The sequence below is a fragment of the Physeter macrocephalus genome, chromosome 1, assembly GCF_002837175.3.
Source record: "Physeter macrocephalus isolate SW-GA chromosome 1, ASM283717v5, whole genome shotgun sequence".
In the NCBI taxonomy this organism is placed as follows: domain Eukaryota; kingdom Metazoa; phylum Chordata; class Mammalia; order Artiodactyla; family Physeteridae; genus Physeter; species Physeter macrocephalus.
In genome coordinates this window covers 37,025,082-37,040,137 of record NC_041214.2, presented here as the reverse complement: position 1 = coordinate 37,040,137, position 15,056 = coordinate 37,025,082, and the positions used below count along the sequence as shown (strand labels likewise).

General features: G+C 40.9%; 1 protein-coding gene across 1 annotated transcript in view; it reads left to right on the top strand.

Annotated features, from left to right (window-relative positions):
- The window catches only part of NEK11 (NIMA related kinase 11), a 263,068-nt gene that overhangs the window by 173,224 nt on the left and 74,788 nt on the right, over positions 1-15,056 (top strand). The window contains 1 exon segment of the mRNA XM_024115178.3: positions 8,485-8,545. Within this exon segment, the coding sequence (XP_023970946.1) occupies positions 8,485-8,545 (61 nt within the window).

Sequence of the window (15,056 nt, the reverse complement as noted above, 5' to 3'; positions counted from 1 at the left end):
AGAGTGAGTCATAAAGAGAAAAACAAATGTCGTATATTAACGCATATATGTGGAACCTAGAAAAATGGTACAGATGAACTGGTTTGCAGGGCAGAAATTGAGACACAGATGTAGAGAACAAACGTATGGACACCAAGGGGGGAAAGCCGCGGTGGGGTGGGGGTGGCGGTGTGATGAATTGGGCGATTGGGATTAAGATGTATACACTGATGTGTATAAAATTGATGACTAATAAGAGCCTGCTGTATAAAAAAATAAATAAAATAAAATTCAAAATTAAAAAATAAAGAACACTTCCTAACACCATACACAGAAATAAACTCAAACTGGATTAAAGACCTAAATGTAAGGCCCGACACTATAAAACTCTTAGAGGAAAACATAGGCAGAACACTCTATGACATAAATCACAGTAAGATATTTTTTGACCACCTCCTAGAGTAATGGAAATAAAATAAAAAATAAACAAATGGGACCTAATGAAACTTAAAAGCTTTTGCACATAAAGGAAACCATAAACAAGACAAAAAGACAACCCTCAGAATGGGAGAAAATATTTGCAAATGAAGCACCTGACAAAGGATTAATCTCCAAAATATACAAGCAGGTCATGCAGCTCAATATTAAAAAAACAAGGAACCCAATCCAAAAATGGGCAAAAGACCTAAATAGACATGTCTCCAAAGAAGACATACAGGTTGCCAACAAACACATGAAAAGATGCTCAACATCACTAATCATTAGAGAAATGCAAATCAAAACTACAATGAGGTATCACCTCGCACCAGTCAGAATGGCCATCATCAAAAAAATCTACAAACAGTAAATGCTGCAGAGGGTGTGGAGAAAAGGGAACCCTCTTGCACTGTTGGTGGGAATGTAAATGATACAGCCACTATGGAGAACATTATGGAGGTTCCTTAAAAAACTAAAAATAGAAATACCATATGACCCAGCAATCCCACTACTATGAGAAAACCATAATTCAAAAAGAGACATGTACCGCAGTGTTCACTGCAGCACTGTTTACAATAGCCAGGACATGGAAACAACCTAAATGTCCATTGGCAGATGAGTGGATAAAGAAGATGTGACACATATATACAATGGAATATTACTCAGCCATAAAAAGGAATGAAATTGAATTATTTGTAATGAGGTGGATGGACCTAGAGTCTGTCATACAGAGTGAAGTAAGTCAGAAAGAGAAAAACAAATACATATATATGTATATATATAAACAAATACATATATACTCCTAACTCACATATATGGAGTCTAAGAAAACTGTACTGATGAACATAGTGGCAGGGTAGGAATAAAGATGCAGACGTAGAGAACGGACTTGAGGACATGGTGGGGAAGGGGAAGCTGGGACGGAGTGAGAGAGTAGCACTGACATATATACACTACCAAATATAAAATGGACGGCTAGTGGGAAGCTGCTGCATAGCACAGGGAGATCAGCTCGATGCTTTGTGATGACCAAGAGGGGTGGGATAGGGAGGATGGGAGGGAGGCTTAAGAGGGAGGGGATATGGGGATATATGTATACATATAGATAGCACAGGGAGAGCAGCTCGATGGTGTGTGATGACCAAGAGGGGTGGGATAGGGAGGATGGGAGGGAGGCTTAAGAGGGAGGGGATATGGGGATATATGTATACATATAGCTGATTCACTTTGTTGTACAGCAGACACTAACACAATATTGTAAAGCAATTATACTCCAATAAAGATATTAAAAAAGAAGTTTTCACAGGGTTGAGAAGCTATGAATTTAGGTAAAATCTGCTGGTGAGGTAGAAACAGAGGAATATTTTATTTGACTTTGTTGCTCCGATGTTTGCTTTTCTTTCATCAACATATTCAGAAAGGGTTTGTTGGTTGCCAGCTCTGAGTTAATAATGACTCAACAGGCATGGTCCCTGCCCTCATGAAGCAAATACTAACAAACAAAACTTTTAAGTATATCTTTGGCTAAGTGCCTCAAAAGGAAGAAACAAACACTATGATATGTCGGCCAGAGTGGTGGTAGAAACAAACCTAATTCAAATAGGGGGACTCTCTGAGCAGGTGACCTACAGTTGAGATCTGAAGGATGAGAAAGACAGTCATGTAACATGTGAGGCAAGAGCACTGTCAACCAGTGAGAAGGCCCCAAGATGGGAAAGATCTTGCTATGTTTGAAGGAAAGAGACCAACATGGCTGGAGCACAGTTGGTTGGAGAAGTGGAAATAGATGATGTTGGAAAGATCATCAGGAGGTAGGTCATGCAAGGTGTGGCCAGCTGTGATAGTACTTTAATCTGTAAGGGAGGTGGGGTCTGGATTTTATTCTGTACATAGTGACAAAGTCCTGGCTATTGTGAAGGAAATGGACTAAAGCGAGGCCACAGAGGAGGCAGAAAGAGAAGTAAGGAGGCTGACGTATGGTCCAGGAAAGAAATGGCCTTGAGTTAGGGTAGCTGTTGGGTTTATATTTGTTTGATTTTAATGGGTTTCTCAACCTGGCTTGTGTAATCCTACCAGCATGGAGGACATGCGTCAAAGGAGAATTTGATGGGGAATTTACTGCCGAAAGAGCAGTGAGTCACTAAGGTACTGGCAGGAATGCCCCAGGAATATGGCATGGACTATCTGTCCCGAAATGGTGGGCTGTGGCCATATTGTCTCCCTCAACTTTGTATACGTTTGGAACATAATTGGTATTTAATACACTTTACCTGAATTGAATAAAACTGAGTGATGAAGTGGCTTCATATGTGTGTGTGTGGTACGCACATGTGTATAAACTAAATCTTTCGCCACTACTAGGGTGAAAGCTCTAAAGTGAGGAGATAATCTGGATTATTTAGTCAGACAGAACTGGCTGATAACTAAATGGAAAAATGTGATTTTTCCAGCTCTGTGAACACACCACCTGACCTCCTCCTCTGACATGCCTGCTTGCTGCTGCCTACACTCCTGCTATTAGAAATTAATTCCTCTGATGTGAGGCTATATCCTTTACTGAAACACAAGTATCCCGAGATAACATAAGCCTTATCAATCATCTTTGCGATAATGAATCTATCATATATTTTCTTGAAGGAAAGCACATTTTATAAAGGTTGAAAAAAGTATGAAGTTATCGAAGCTCATTGTGGAGAAAATAAGCTACTTGGGATGGGTGGAAATGTGAAGAAAAGGGCCAGAGCAGAGAAAGAGGGTGGTTTCTAAACATTCACACTCTTTGACTCAATAATTTCATTTCTGAATGGCTAACCTAAAGAAATAACTGTAAACATGGGGCAAAGATTTAGGTGCAAAGGTGGTTATTGCAATGTTGTTTACAAAAAAACTGAAGCAATCTAGATGTTCAATGACAGGGACATAGATAAATAAATTCATATAGCTTTACAGTACAATATTGTGTAACTATTAAAATTATGTTTCTAAAGAACTTTTAATAGCATAGGATGAAAATCCAAACAAAAGTATATATGTCTGTGTATTCTATGTATACCATACATATGTAGTATAATCTCAAATATATAAAAGATAGATCTACCTAGAAAAGACAGTGTATGTATTTTTGTGGGTGTCTATGTTAATAGTAATGGAATTTAGGGTGATATTTATTTTCTTTTGATAATTTTCTATATTTTCCAGATTAAAAAATAAATGAGTTATTAGAGAACATATTATAACAGCTACCCTTTCCTCCTTAGAAGCAATTTCTAATTAATTAGCCAAATTACTGTATCTGTTTCTGAAACAAATCTGGGTGTTTGACTGAACTTGAATCAGGGGGACAGTTTTTCAGAGCTGAATCTTAAAAAGATATTCCTCGAGCCTCTAAGGCACGTTCCTGTCAGAGAGGATGATGGTTAGGAGGGAAGGAAACTTGAAGAACATCTAAGTTCATCAGCCAAGGAACTGGTTATTTTCACAACATTTGAAAATGAGCTTCCTGGCATTTGGCTGGAATGACTGAAGGCTGGCGACACTGTAATGTGGCCCCTAGGGAGACATGGGTGTTCCACAGGCCACTGAGCTCGGGCAGAGGTCAATTTAAACTGTGAAACAATGAGAAAATGCAAAAATTCCAATCAGCAGCATAATCCCTGCATTGCAACTGCCATGATACACTCCCAAAAGGTCTTTTCCATGACTGAACTTCTTGCTAAGCGCAAACATGGTGCAGACCCAGGAAACATCTTTAGAAAGGCATGCAGTTCATTTCCATTTTTCCCCTTTACTCATGGGGGTGAGTGTATTTCTATTGAGGTCATTTGTATTCATTAAATGATAATTTCTGGAACACTAGGAATGAGCTGGTTGCCCCATTAAGTCGTAACACAGTAAAACAAGCTCCTTAACTCCTTTCCTAAATTGTTATTTAATGTGAAAAGTGTAGAACATGATCTTTGTTATAAATTGTCTCTTTGTCAAAATAGACAAAATTTCATTCAAATGTTAAAAGGTACAATTGGCATCGTATTTTAATCCTATGGCTTATAACCCATTCAAATCATTTATTTTGATCCTCAAGCTGTTCCAGATTTAACCGGTAGAGAAAATATGTGTGTGGAGATAGAGATGTATGTAGGTCAGTGGGTCTCAACAAGGGGAGATTTTTTTCCTGGTGGGACATTTGGCAGTGTCTGGGGACATTTTTGGTTTTCCAGTTTCAGGGTCAAAGAAAGGGCTGATGGGAGTGTCTGGCATCTGGTGGTTGAGGGGAGGGATGCTGCTAAACATCTTCCAGCACCCTAGCCAGAATTATCCGGCCCAAACGTCAGTAGTGCCAGGTTGAGAAACTTTGGTGTGTTTGCATAGATGGGGGATGATAACATAAATATGGCATAGCAATGACATCAGGGAGGAAGGTAAGTGGGAGTTTTCACATTATTTTTGCAAGTTTTCTGTAAGTTTGAAATTATTTCAAAATTTTACAAAGTCTTCAATGGGTGGAGTTGGCAGTTTAAATTGTAATACCCTGTTCTGCAGCCTAGAGATAGAAAATGACTTGTCCCTTGTTGGGAATGAAGGTTCAGCTCAGTCATTGCCCATGACTTCTGGGGTCACAGTCTTCAGGGGCAGGAAGGGAAGTCAGCAAAGGTCCCAAATGCCCACATGGATCACAGCTGGATTTGCTTGCTCCACCGTGAGAAGGCACACCCCTTGGGTCGAGGCCATATTTAGAGAATCGCTGTTCTGCTTAAACTGCTCTTTTAACCTGAAGTCAGAATCTGTTGATGAAGAACCCACCCCTCCCACCTCCCCTTCTTTAGCTGCATCTTGTTTCCAGGCTGCACACTATTTTATATATATCTCCCAAGGAGTTGTTCTTAGGTCTTCTCTTGAGTCTATACCCTAGTTCCTCCAACAATATCGTGGGCTACTCTGGGTTTGGAGCCCTGATTTCTACTCTGTGTATGTGTAGTGGAGTAGCTAAGAGGTCAGGCCCTGGAGACATTGCCTGTTGCACCTCTAACTAGTTGCATGAACTTGGTCTATTATGGAAACTGTTTGTGCCTCAGTTTTCTCAACTGTTAAATGGGAAGAAAAATAGCAAACCTGGTAGAGTTTAAACGAATTAATAGATGTAAGCTGGTACAACAATAGCACATATTAAGACCTTAATAAAAGTTAGTATTCATTCATTCATTCTATAGTATTAGAATTATTTCTGCCCTTCCCACACCCATGGACAGTGCTCCTAACCTCTGTGTTGGGAAGATATGATTGATGTATCACAGCCATCTGGGTGCTTCCTGCAGCCCTGTCTCTGGTTCTTTTGTTTCTGTTGCATTGGTTCAACTCAGTTGCTTCCTGAGACTTTTCATGCTGTGTGGCCAGCACAGTGAGTGGAACCTCTTCATCTTTCATGTCTCTGTCCCTTGCCCATCCCGTCCTCTTCTATTGAACTCTCTTTTTCCATTGACTGGATATTTCCATAGAGCCATACACTCTAGTAAAGGCTTTGTATTATTTCATTTGCGTCTCATAAGAGCCCTGTGTGAGAAGGAGACTGTTATTCTCATCACTTTATAATTAAAGAAACTGAGGCTTAGAGAGGTTAACTGACTTGACCAGGATGCAGAATTAAGAAGCAGTGTGCTTTTTCCTCCACTTTCCCAGGAATGAAGTACAATACTTTGAGTAGGGGAGAACCCAGAGTTCCTGCCATTTTTCTGTTTTCCTTCCTTGCAAATCACAGAAGCTGGAGGAGACCCAAACAGATGAGACTTAGAGTTTGTTGCATGGCAGGGTCTGTGCTGGTGCTAGGACATAAAAGCAGAAAATACTTGAGTATTTGATTTGAGTGAACTCAAAATCATGCCTCAGTTATCTTTTACTGTACAACAAAACATCCCAAAACTTAGTGGCTTAAAATGATGATTTCTTGTTTTTCATGACTCTGTGCATTGCCAGGGCTCACAAGACAGCTGTTCTGCTCCACATGATACTGTGTAGAGTCTCTCCTAAGGGTGCATTTGGCTGAGAGGTTGGCTTGGGTGTTCACAGTGGCCTCACTCGTGTGTCTGACGGTAGTGCTGGCTGTTGGCTGGGGGCCTCTCTTTTCCTCCCATGGCTTCTCATGCTCCAGTGGACTCTCCCCACATGATCTCTCTAGGAGGACAGCCTGGACTTCTTTATGTGGTTGTTGGTTTCCAAGAGAGTAAAAAATGGAAGCTACATGCCTCTTAAGGCCTAGTTATAGAAGTCACAGCATTACTTCTGCATTGTGCTGTGGCCCAAAGCAAGCTACAGGACCAGCTCCAGGGATGGCAGAAGATCGCCACCTCTTGATGTGAGGAATGGCATAGGAGCAGGGGGATGGGACTTTGAAAGCAATTTGCCACATTCTCTGTGCATCTGGCTCTTTAGCCAGAAAAATAGGGTTTGAGCACTGGAAGCCTCCTTAACCATCATCTGACTTAACCACTAGTTTCACAGATGCAGAAACTAAGACCTGGGAAGTCAAGCCACTTGGCCTTGACCAGCACAGTCAGTGGAGAAGCCAGGTTTAGGTCCAGCTTGTCTGGTTGGTATCATCACCTGCATATGCAGATGTGTGTTTAGCTTTTCTTCCTGCCAAGTTCCTGTCTGACTCAAGGCTGCCCCTGTTAAGTTTGGCGACCACAAGTGTATAGAAGAAGGGAGGGACCTGTTTTTCCTTCTTCTGTTTCTATGCGTGGTGCCTGCCCTCTATTCCTGGGCTGGGCACTGGAGTCTCCCATTAGTGCTTTGGCCTCATTGACCAGTACTGACCAGGGATGCCTTCCTCATCACTCCTCTTCTATATGTTGGAAAATGAAGTGATGCTGGGTTTTACCACATGCATAAAAAGTGGCTGCCCAAACCCCACCAGATGTTATAAAATGAAACCCAACACTTCATTACATAAAAGGCATTTATGTAACGTTTTAGGGTAGTCTATTATACTACAGTGCATTTTTCTAAAATCCACAATTACTACAATATGAAATGTGTTGCTTGATTTGAAATAGAGCAGGTGAGCCATAAATTATTAATTTCTCTCAGTATAACCACAAACCTGAAAAGAATTAAGAGCTTACATTTCCTCTGATGGTTATGATGCTGGTTTGGATATTTCCAGCCTCCTGGGTAGAGGTCAGATATTTATTTTGCACTAAAGATAATATTTGTTATCAAATACAGCTCTGGGATCCCCCCCCCCGCTCCAAGCCTCATGTGGGTGCCTGACTGTTTTGTGTTTTTTTTTTTTTGCGGTACGCGGGTCTCTCACTGCTGTGGCCTCTCCCGTTGTGGAGCACAGGCTCTGGACGCGCAGGCTCAGCGGCCATGGCTCACAGGCCTAGCCGCTCCGAGGCATGTGGGATCTTCCCGGACCGGGGCACGAACCCGTGTCCCCTGCATCGGCAGGCGGACTCTCAACCACTGTGCCACCAGGGAAGCCCGGTGCCTGACTTTTATTGAGGGTTAAAGTAAATAAGAAGTACGCTTCTTAGATTTATGACTCCTAGAAGACCATAAATTTCCAAAGAAGAGCAGTAGAGATGCTCTCTAAGAAAATATGTTTACTTGATTCCTGTTGTATTGATTATAGATTGAATAGAACCTTTTTCTCTTCATTCTCATATTATTTACCATTTTTATAGTTTAAATAAGTAATATTTGTTTATTATAAAAATTTACAAAAGACATAAGCACACAAAGAAGAAAATAAAGATACCCCCTTAATCCCACCTTGCAGTCAAACCACAGTTAACATTTTTAGTGTATTCTCTTCCCATCAGAGAGATAGAGCAATAGAAATATAGATTGATATGAGGGAAGAGATGTATCAGTAGATATACATATAGATATAGAGTTTTCTTTTTAAAAATAGGATCATATTGTACAATGAGTTTGCAATTAGATTTTTTTGTGTTTTGTCTTGCCTACGTGTGGCGAGAACATTTTTCCATGTCTACCACCCACAGAAGTAAATCTCTCTTGTTCTGACAGGACAGTGATATTGAAGCACTGGCCAGATGTTTGGAGTATGTGCTGGGCTGCACCACTCTAGGTGAATAAGTCTCTTCAGATTCCAAAATATACTGATACCTACTGATTCTAATGGAATATTCAACAAGTAGAAAGCTTGGGAAGAATCTTATACATATTTTAATCCAAACTCATTTGACAGATGAGGAGACTGAGGCCAACAGAGGTTGAATGTCTGGCGCATGGGCCAGGAAATGCAAAGAAGAATTGTTTATCCTTGTTGTTCAGTGACCCTGGGTCTCCAAGGGTGAAATCATTAAATTCAGTGGTCCACTGTGATCCAATGGTGGCCTGGCAGGGTGCAATAATAGGTTTTACAGGTTTCCTGGGAGAGGAATCTTTCTACCTCACTGGTCCTATAGAAACACTATATTCATTCAAGCTGAAAGGACCATCACTTTGAAGGTCAGCCAGTTACTAGAAGAGATTTGGTCTGAAAAACAAAGCCAAAATTTCTTTAGCATTGTTGGTCTCTGTAAATGGGATTGCTGTGCTTCAAGGATAAAACGCTATTTTTTATTTTCTTCTTTTTTTAACCCAACAAACCCAACTGTGATAACTTCTAGCATTGGATGCTAAATTGTCACCTGACACAGATGGAATAGCAGAGGATACAGTCTGTTATCTGTGGGTTTCACTTCCCCAGATTCAACCATCCCTGGACAGAAGCTCCTTCAGCTCTGAGGGCCATCTGTATTCACTGTACTAGGCCTCTGTGTACAGGGGACTTGAGCGGCCACAGGTTTTGGTATTCACAGGGTCTCAATGCCTCAGGGATACCAAGGGATGGATGACTCTATTCTTATAGGTTCTGGGTGAAAAGAGGTGAGATTTTTTTTTCTTTGAAATTTGATGGTGAATTTTTATTTTAATTTTTTAAATTATTGGCGTATAGTTGTTTTGCAATGTTGTGTTAGTTTCTACTGTACAGCGAAGTGGAGTTCCCTGTGCTGTACAGGAGGTTCTCATTAGTTATCTATTTTATACATATTAGCATATATATGTCAATCCCAAGCTCCCAATTCATCCCACATCCCCCTTCCCCCATTGGTGTCCATACGTTTGTTCTCTATGTCTGTGTCTCTATTTCTGCCTTGCAAACTGGTTCATCTGCACCGTATTTCTAGATTCCACATATATGCATTAATATACGATATTTGTTTTTATCTTTCTGACTTACTTCAGTCTGTATGACAGTCTTTAGGTCCATGCATGTCTCTACAAATGACCCAATTTCGTTCCTTTTATTCCTGAGTAACATTCCATTGTATATATGTCCCACAGTCGTGTGACCAAAAGCAGTCCCTTCAAAGGGAATGGCAGGTATATTTAAAATGGATAACCAACAGGGACCTACTGTATAGCACAGGGAACTCTGCTCAATGTTATATGGCAGCCTGGATAGGAGGGGTGTTTCTGGGAGAATGGATACATTTGTATGTATGGCTGAGTCGCTTTACCATGTACCTGAAACTGTCACAACATTGTTAATCAGCTATACTCCAATATAAAATAAAAAGTTAAAAAAAAAGGGAATGGCAGGAATAAAGATGAAGTTTTCAGGAGTGCCAGCATTCACCACTATTTTATCAGGAGTTTATGCACAATTTATAACATTTTTCTAGCATATTCCACATCTCTGTGTGAGAAGCCTCACTTATAACACAGCTCCCCAATTTTTTCTCCTGGCCATCACCTTGTGACTTGTTTAATGGTACATCAGTAACACTTATGAGGTACAGTTATCCCAAGTTTGAATTTGCAGACCAGGAGGGCTGTCCTTTGGCCAAGCGCTCACTCTCTCTCTGGACCTCAGTTAGACTAGCTCAGTAATTTTCAAACTGGGTTCCTTGGGGACTTCCAGGGGCTAGCAAGTGGGGAGGGAACCCTGAGCAGCACAGGGACAGAAGCCCTGTCTAACATGGTGCCTGGTTCAGAAGAGACCCTTAACAAATATTTTTAAATATTTTAAGGGAAAGTAGATGCAGACTCTGCTCCTTTCCCAGCTTCAACCAAAATAGTTTCACTCTTATCTGTTTTATAAATTAGACTTCTACATAAGATTGTGTTAAAAAAGATTTCACTGCAAAAGAAAAAAGTGCTGGATTGGATAGATGATATCTAAATTCCCTTCTAGACTGTATGATTTTATAAAAATGAGCTTTAGGAACATGGAATAAAAATACACATTCATCTCTGCCTGGAGCACCACTAAAGTGACAGCAAAGGAATAAAGCTGATATAAACCCGCAGAAACAAAGGGAACAGGGAGGAGATGGGAGCCAGGTGAGTGCTGTTAGTGAGTTTGGGAAGGCAAAAACCTGATGGGTAAGTGGTGAAGGATTCAGGGACAGAGAAAGGTGACAGCTAAACTCCTAAGTGTGTGTGGGAAGGCGGAGAGGGAGGGGTGGACTGGCGGTCACTGACTTGAGGGGCAGTAAGCTTTTGAAACACCTGTTTGGGGAGGTACTCATTACAGATGAGAGTATGATGGCTTTCTGGATTCCAGGTGCTTCTCTGTCTTTGCATAGAAGCCGTGAAGAAATCCCCTCACGTAGTCTCATCGGACATGAGATTGCTCAAGTAGACAGTAGCTACTTTGCTCTAACTACATTTTGGGAGATTCACCAGCTGCAATAATGGTTAGAGCTTATTAACCATCATGGCTGTTGATATACATCCGAATGTTAACAGGATCCAAGGGACAATTGAAACTTCAATATGTCAGAGTATAAGACTTGTCCCTTAAGCAGGAACCCTCCATGCCTGAGCCATGCTTCACTTACAGGCAGAATCAGCCTATGCATCTTGGAAATATCCAGTTGCCCGTTGAGCATGACAGGTTTGTAATTATCTTCCACAAACATTTTCAAGAGCTTCTTCCAACCCTCAACAAGAGAGGAGAGAACAACAGATATAAATGTCCTTCTGGTTCTTTGGACCAAGAAAGTTCTAACTTTGTAGCCCTGAAAATGCTGCTGGTGGCCGGTTTACCCCAGACTCAGTTTTATTTTCATGTGAAACAGGGGCAGTGATGCCTCCCCTTCCTGTGTCACTGGGGAGTGGAGAGGGTGAATGAGGTAGCATTTGTAGAGCTTCAAGAGATCCTGAATTAGAAGATGGCTTTTTGAATTCAGGTTCAGTATCTGAGTCTCCTCTGTACATCAAGGTCAGGTTAAAACCTTTACACCAGTGGTTCTCACACTTGAGCAGGCATCTGGATCACTTAGAGCAGTTGGGAAGACGCAGGTGTTCTGTGTGCCCCAGAATTTGTTTCTAACAAGATCCCAAGTGATGCTTATGTTCTGGGTCCAGACCACACTTTGAGAGCCATGGCTTTAATGCCCTTAAGCCCTGAGATTCTTATCGTGCACACCTGCCCTAATTGATAACTCAAACAAAACGTTACTAAAGTATAAAATAAAAAATTTATTTCTTAAAATTACAGAGAACTTGCTTATAAGCCAAAATGAAAACAGCTTCTTCTAGAATTTTTTTTCTCTCTTTTTGTGGTGATGTCAGTGTGTGCTGGGCTATCTGGCAGTATATACAAGAGTTACTGAGCTTCCTTGGAACGAATATTGTATTTTTTCTTCATCCTCAGCATCTGTGCCAGACATTTAGGTGGGTTCAAGACACTGTATGAAGACTCAGATGTTGAAACTTATTTGGAACATGGTCCCAGCCACCAAGTGGGGTCCTGGACAAATCAGTGCAAAGCTTTGTAACAATATCACCCACTAGATGCTTTTTTTACACATGGGGGACATATCCTCCCAAATGGAGGCACCTCATTTCTGAAGCCCTAAATTCCCCTCAACATTTCCCATGGGGTATAAGAAGAAAGGCCAGTCATGAACAGGATGCTAAGGAATCCCAGGTAGAATTAGGAGAGGAAAGGAGAACAAAACATTTTTTTAACAGCACAGGAAAGGCCAGAAATGGGGGCTCTGGGGGACAGCCAAGAATGTGGGCAGCAGCCATTTCACTGAGGGCAGATACTTCAAAACATGAAATTTCCATGGTTGAAATGTGCAGTCTCTCTTCCCCCCACTCCTTTCTTCCCTACAAATGTTTATAAAGCACATGTCATAAGCCAGGTATCACAGAGTGATGGAGAAAACAAGGTGCCTGCCTTGATGAGCTTCCAGTCTAGTCAGGGAGGCAGGTAATTACAGGGCACTGTGATGAGGACAATGCATACTGGGAACATGGAAAGTGGAGGGGAGGGGTCCACTGTGGGCGTGCAGCTGGGGCAAGGCTCCACAGAGGAGGAGGAGGCTTGTGATTGCCTGGGTCCATGAGGGCAGGACAAGGTCTTATTCATGGCAGTGTTCTCAGAGTCTAAGACATAGCCTGGCACACAGTAATTTTCAATAATCATTAGATGAATGAATGGAAAGGTGAGTAGAGTGGCCAAGTGGTCAGGAAGAGGAAGTGTCCTCTAGAAAGGATTGAGCAGTGGAGGGTTCAGAAGTATGAAACAACTGGTTGTATTCATGGAATTATCAAGAAGGCTGGTGCTCCTGGAATGTAAGGTGTGAGGAAGGGATCAGCAAATCTGAATACACAGGGCCAGGGCCATGGGGAACCTTGGTGCCAGGTTAAGGAGCTTGAACTTTATCCAGAGGAATAGGATACCACTGGTTCTTAAGCATGGTCAGAAAAGATCAGCTTTAACAAACAATAAGGAGGATGCTTTGAAAGAAGTGACTTGAGTTGGGGAACTGGTAATGGGCTTTCATTCCACAGACAACAGATGGTGTTGCTATAGTAACTGTTCAGGCCCATCACTAGCCAGTAGGGGCAGAAGATGACCTCTGTTTTCCCTTAAAAAAGAAAATTCTGTCTCTGTGTTTCTTAGTAATCAGATTATGAACCAAGGCAACATATGAAGTTTAGCACTTTTTAACTATCTAGAGAGAAGTCATCAGCAGAATGATACAAGTTGGGTGAACTATTTGTAAAAAGGCTTGTTTTGTACATCCAAGCAGGATGTTGTCACAGAAGTTATTAGAATACAAGAGATTCTTCCAAACCTCTCTGCCCATTATGATTTCTTTAGTGTGTTGACACGTCTGATCAGTTTGGCTTTTTGAAAATTGTTACCCTTTAAATCTTCCATTGAACCTTGGTAATTACTGTTTAATCTCTACTAAACAATGTGACTGATACAGACCAGAGAAGACATCAGGGTTTCTGAATCTCTTTGAAACTTCCTTTGCTTAAGCTCTTCAAACTTAAGCTCTTCAAGTTGTTAAATGTAGGGATGACTGACAGCCATTTAACCTTGCACTATTGTGATTTTCACCTTGACAGAAAAGAATTTCTCATAATAATTAGAGTGATTTCAACATAGTGTCTTATCTTTGGTTACTGACACATTAAAACCACTGCATTTGGGGGAGAGGGGGGATATTTTGGATCAAAAACCACTTGGATCATTTTGATGTGAATGCACAAAATTTGCCACTATCCCTTCTGTTTATGTCTTACAGAAATTTAATAGTTTCTAGAAGTTCTTTAAAACTTGAAAGGCTGCAGTAGATTCAGGATTAGTGGCAATTTACAGAGAACCTGCTATGTGTCTGCTACCATGCCAGACACATTCATTTGGCAGATGTGTAGTGATGGGAAGGAGGTAGAGAAAGGCTTTGTAATTTAAATAAATTCCTAAAACAATATTATTAATCATTCTTAGTAGCACACTCTTAGCAAAGAACGTTCTGTATATTCCTATTACCTAGAGAAAAGCTTCAGGAATCAAGTTTACCTAGCTAAGAGAGAAACTCAGCAATCGTGCAGTCCTTCATTACTCACACGTTAGGATTTCATCAAAGTTAATATACTTTGTAGAGGAATGGTATTAGGTGGCAACGATGTGTTAGGCCTGGATCCTGCTGTTAAAGTTTTATGATTTCAGAATAGAACCAAGACAAGGGCCTAAATAGCCATACAACAAGAGAGTAAGGATTCAGAAAGTGGGGAGATTGTCTTTAGTTGGGGGATGGAAGTCATCAAAGACGTTTCAAGGAGAAGGCAGCATCTGAGATCATTCCTGATATGAGAATAGGTTTGGCCATGAGAAGGTGGGGAGGAAGGCCCTGAAGGTGGAAGGGACAGGACAGGGAGAAACACAGAGACAGGAACAGGCAGCAGCAACAGGCTGACCGGGAATGGTGAGCAGTTCAAATCATCATACTGTGAATACGGCATGAACTATCTTGGTAGCTAATTTTTATTATTTTTCCTAAACAAAGTGTTTTCCTTGTAAAAGGTGTTTACTAGGATCTTTAATATCCCATACCCATTTGTGTGGAGAGAAATAATCACTGCCATTGCACTTGATTTAATGTTCAATGTATTAAGCTGAATTATTATAAAGACATTACTACTCCCTTTTCTATCATTATGTGTAGCAAATTTTTTCCCAGTCTGTTTTATGTCTATTAATTTCGTTTATTGTTTCTTTGGGATTTTTGGTGGGGGAAATTTTTTATTTTTTAAGTAGGCAAATGTGACTCAACTTTTAT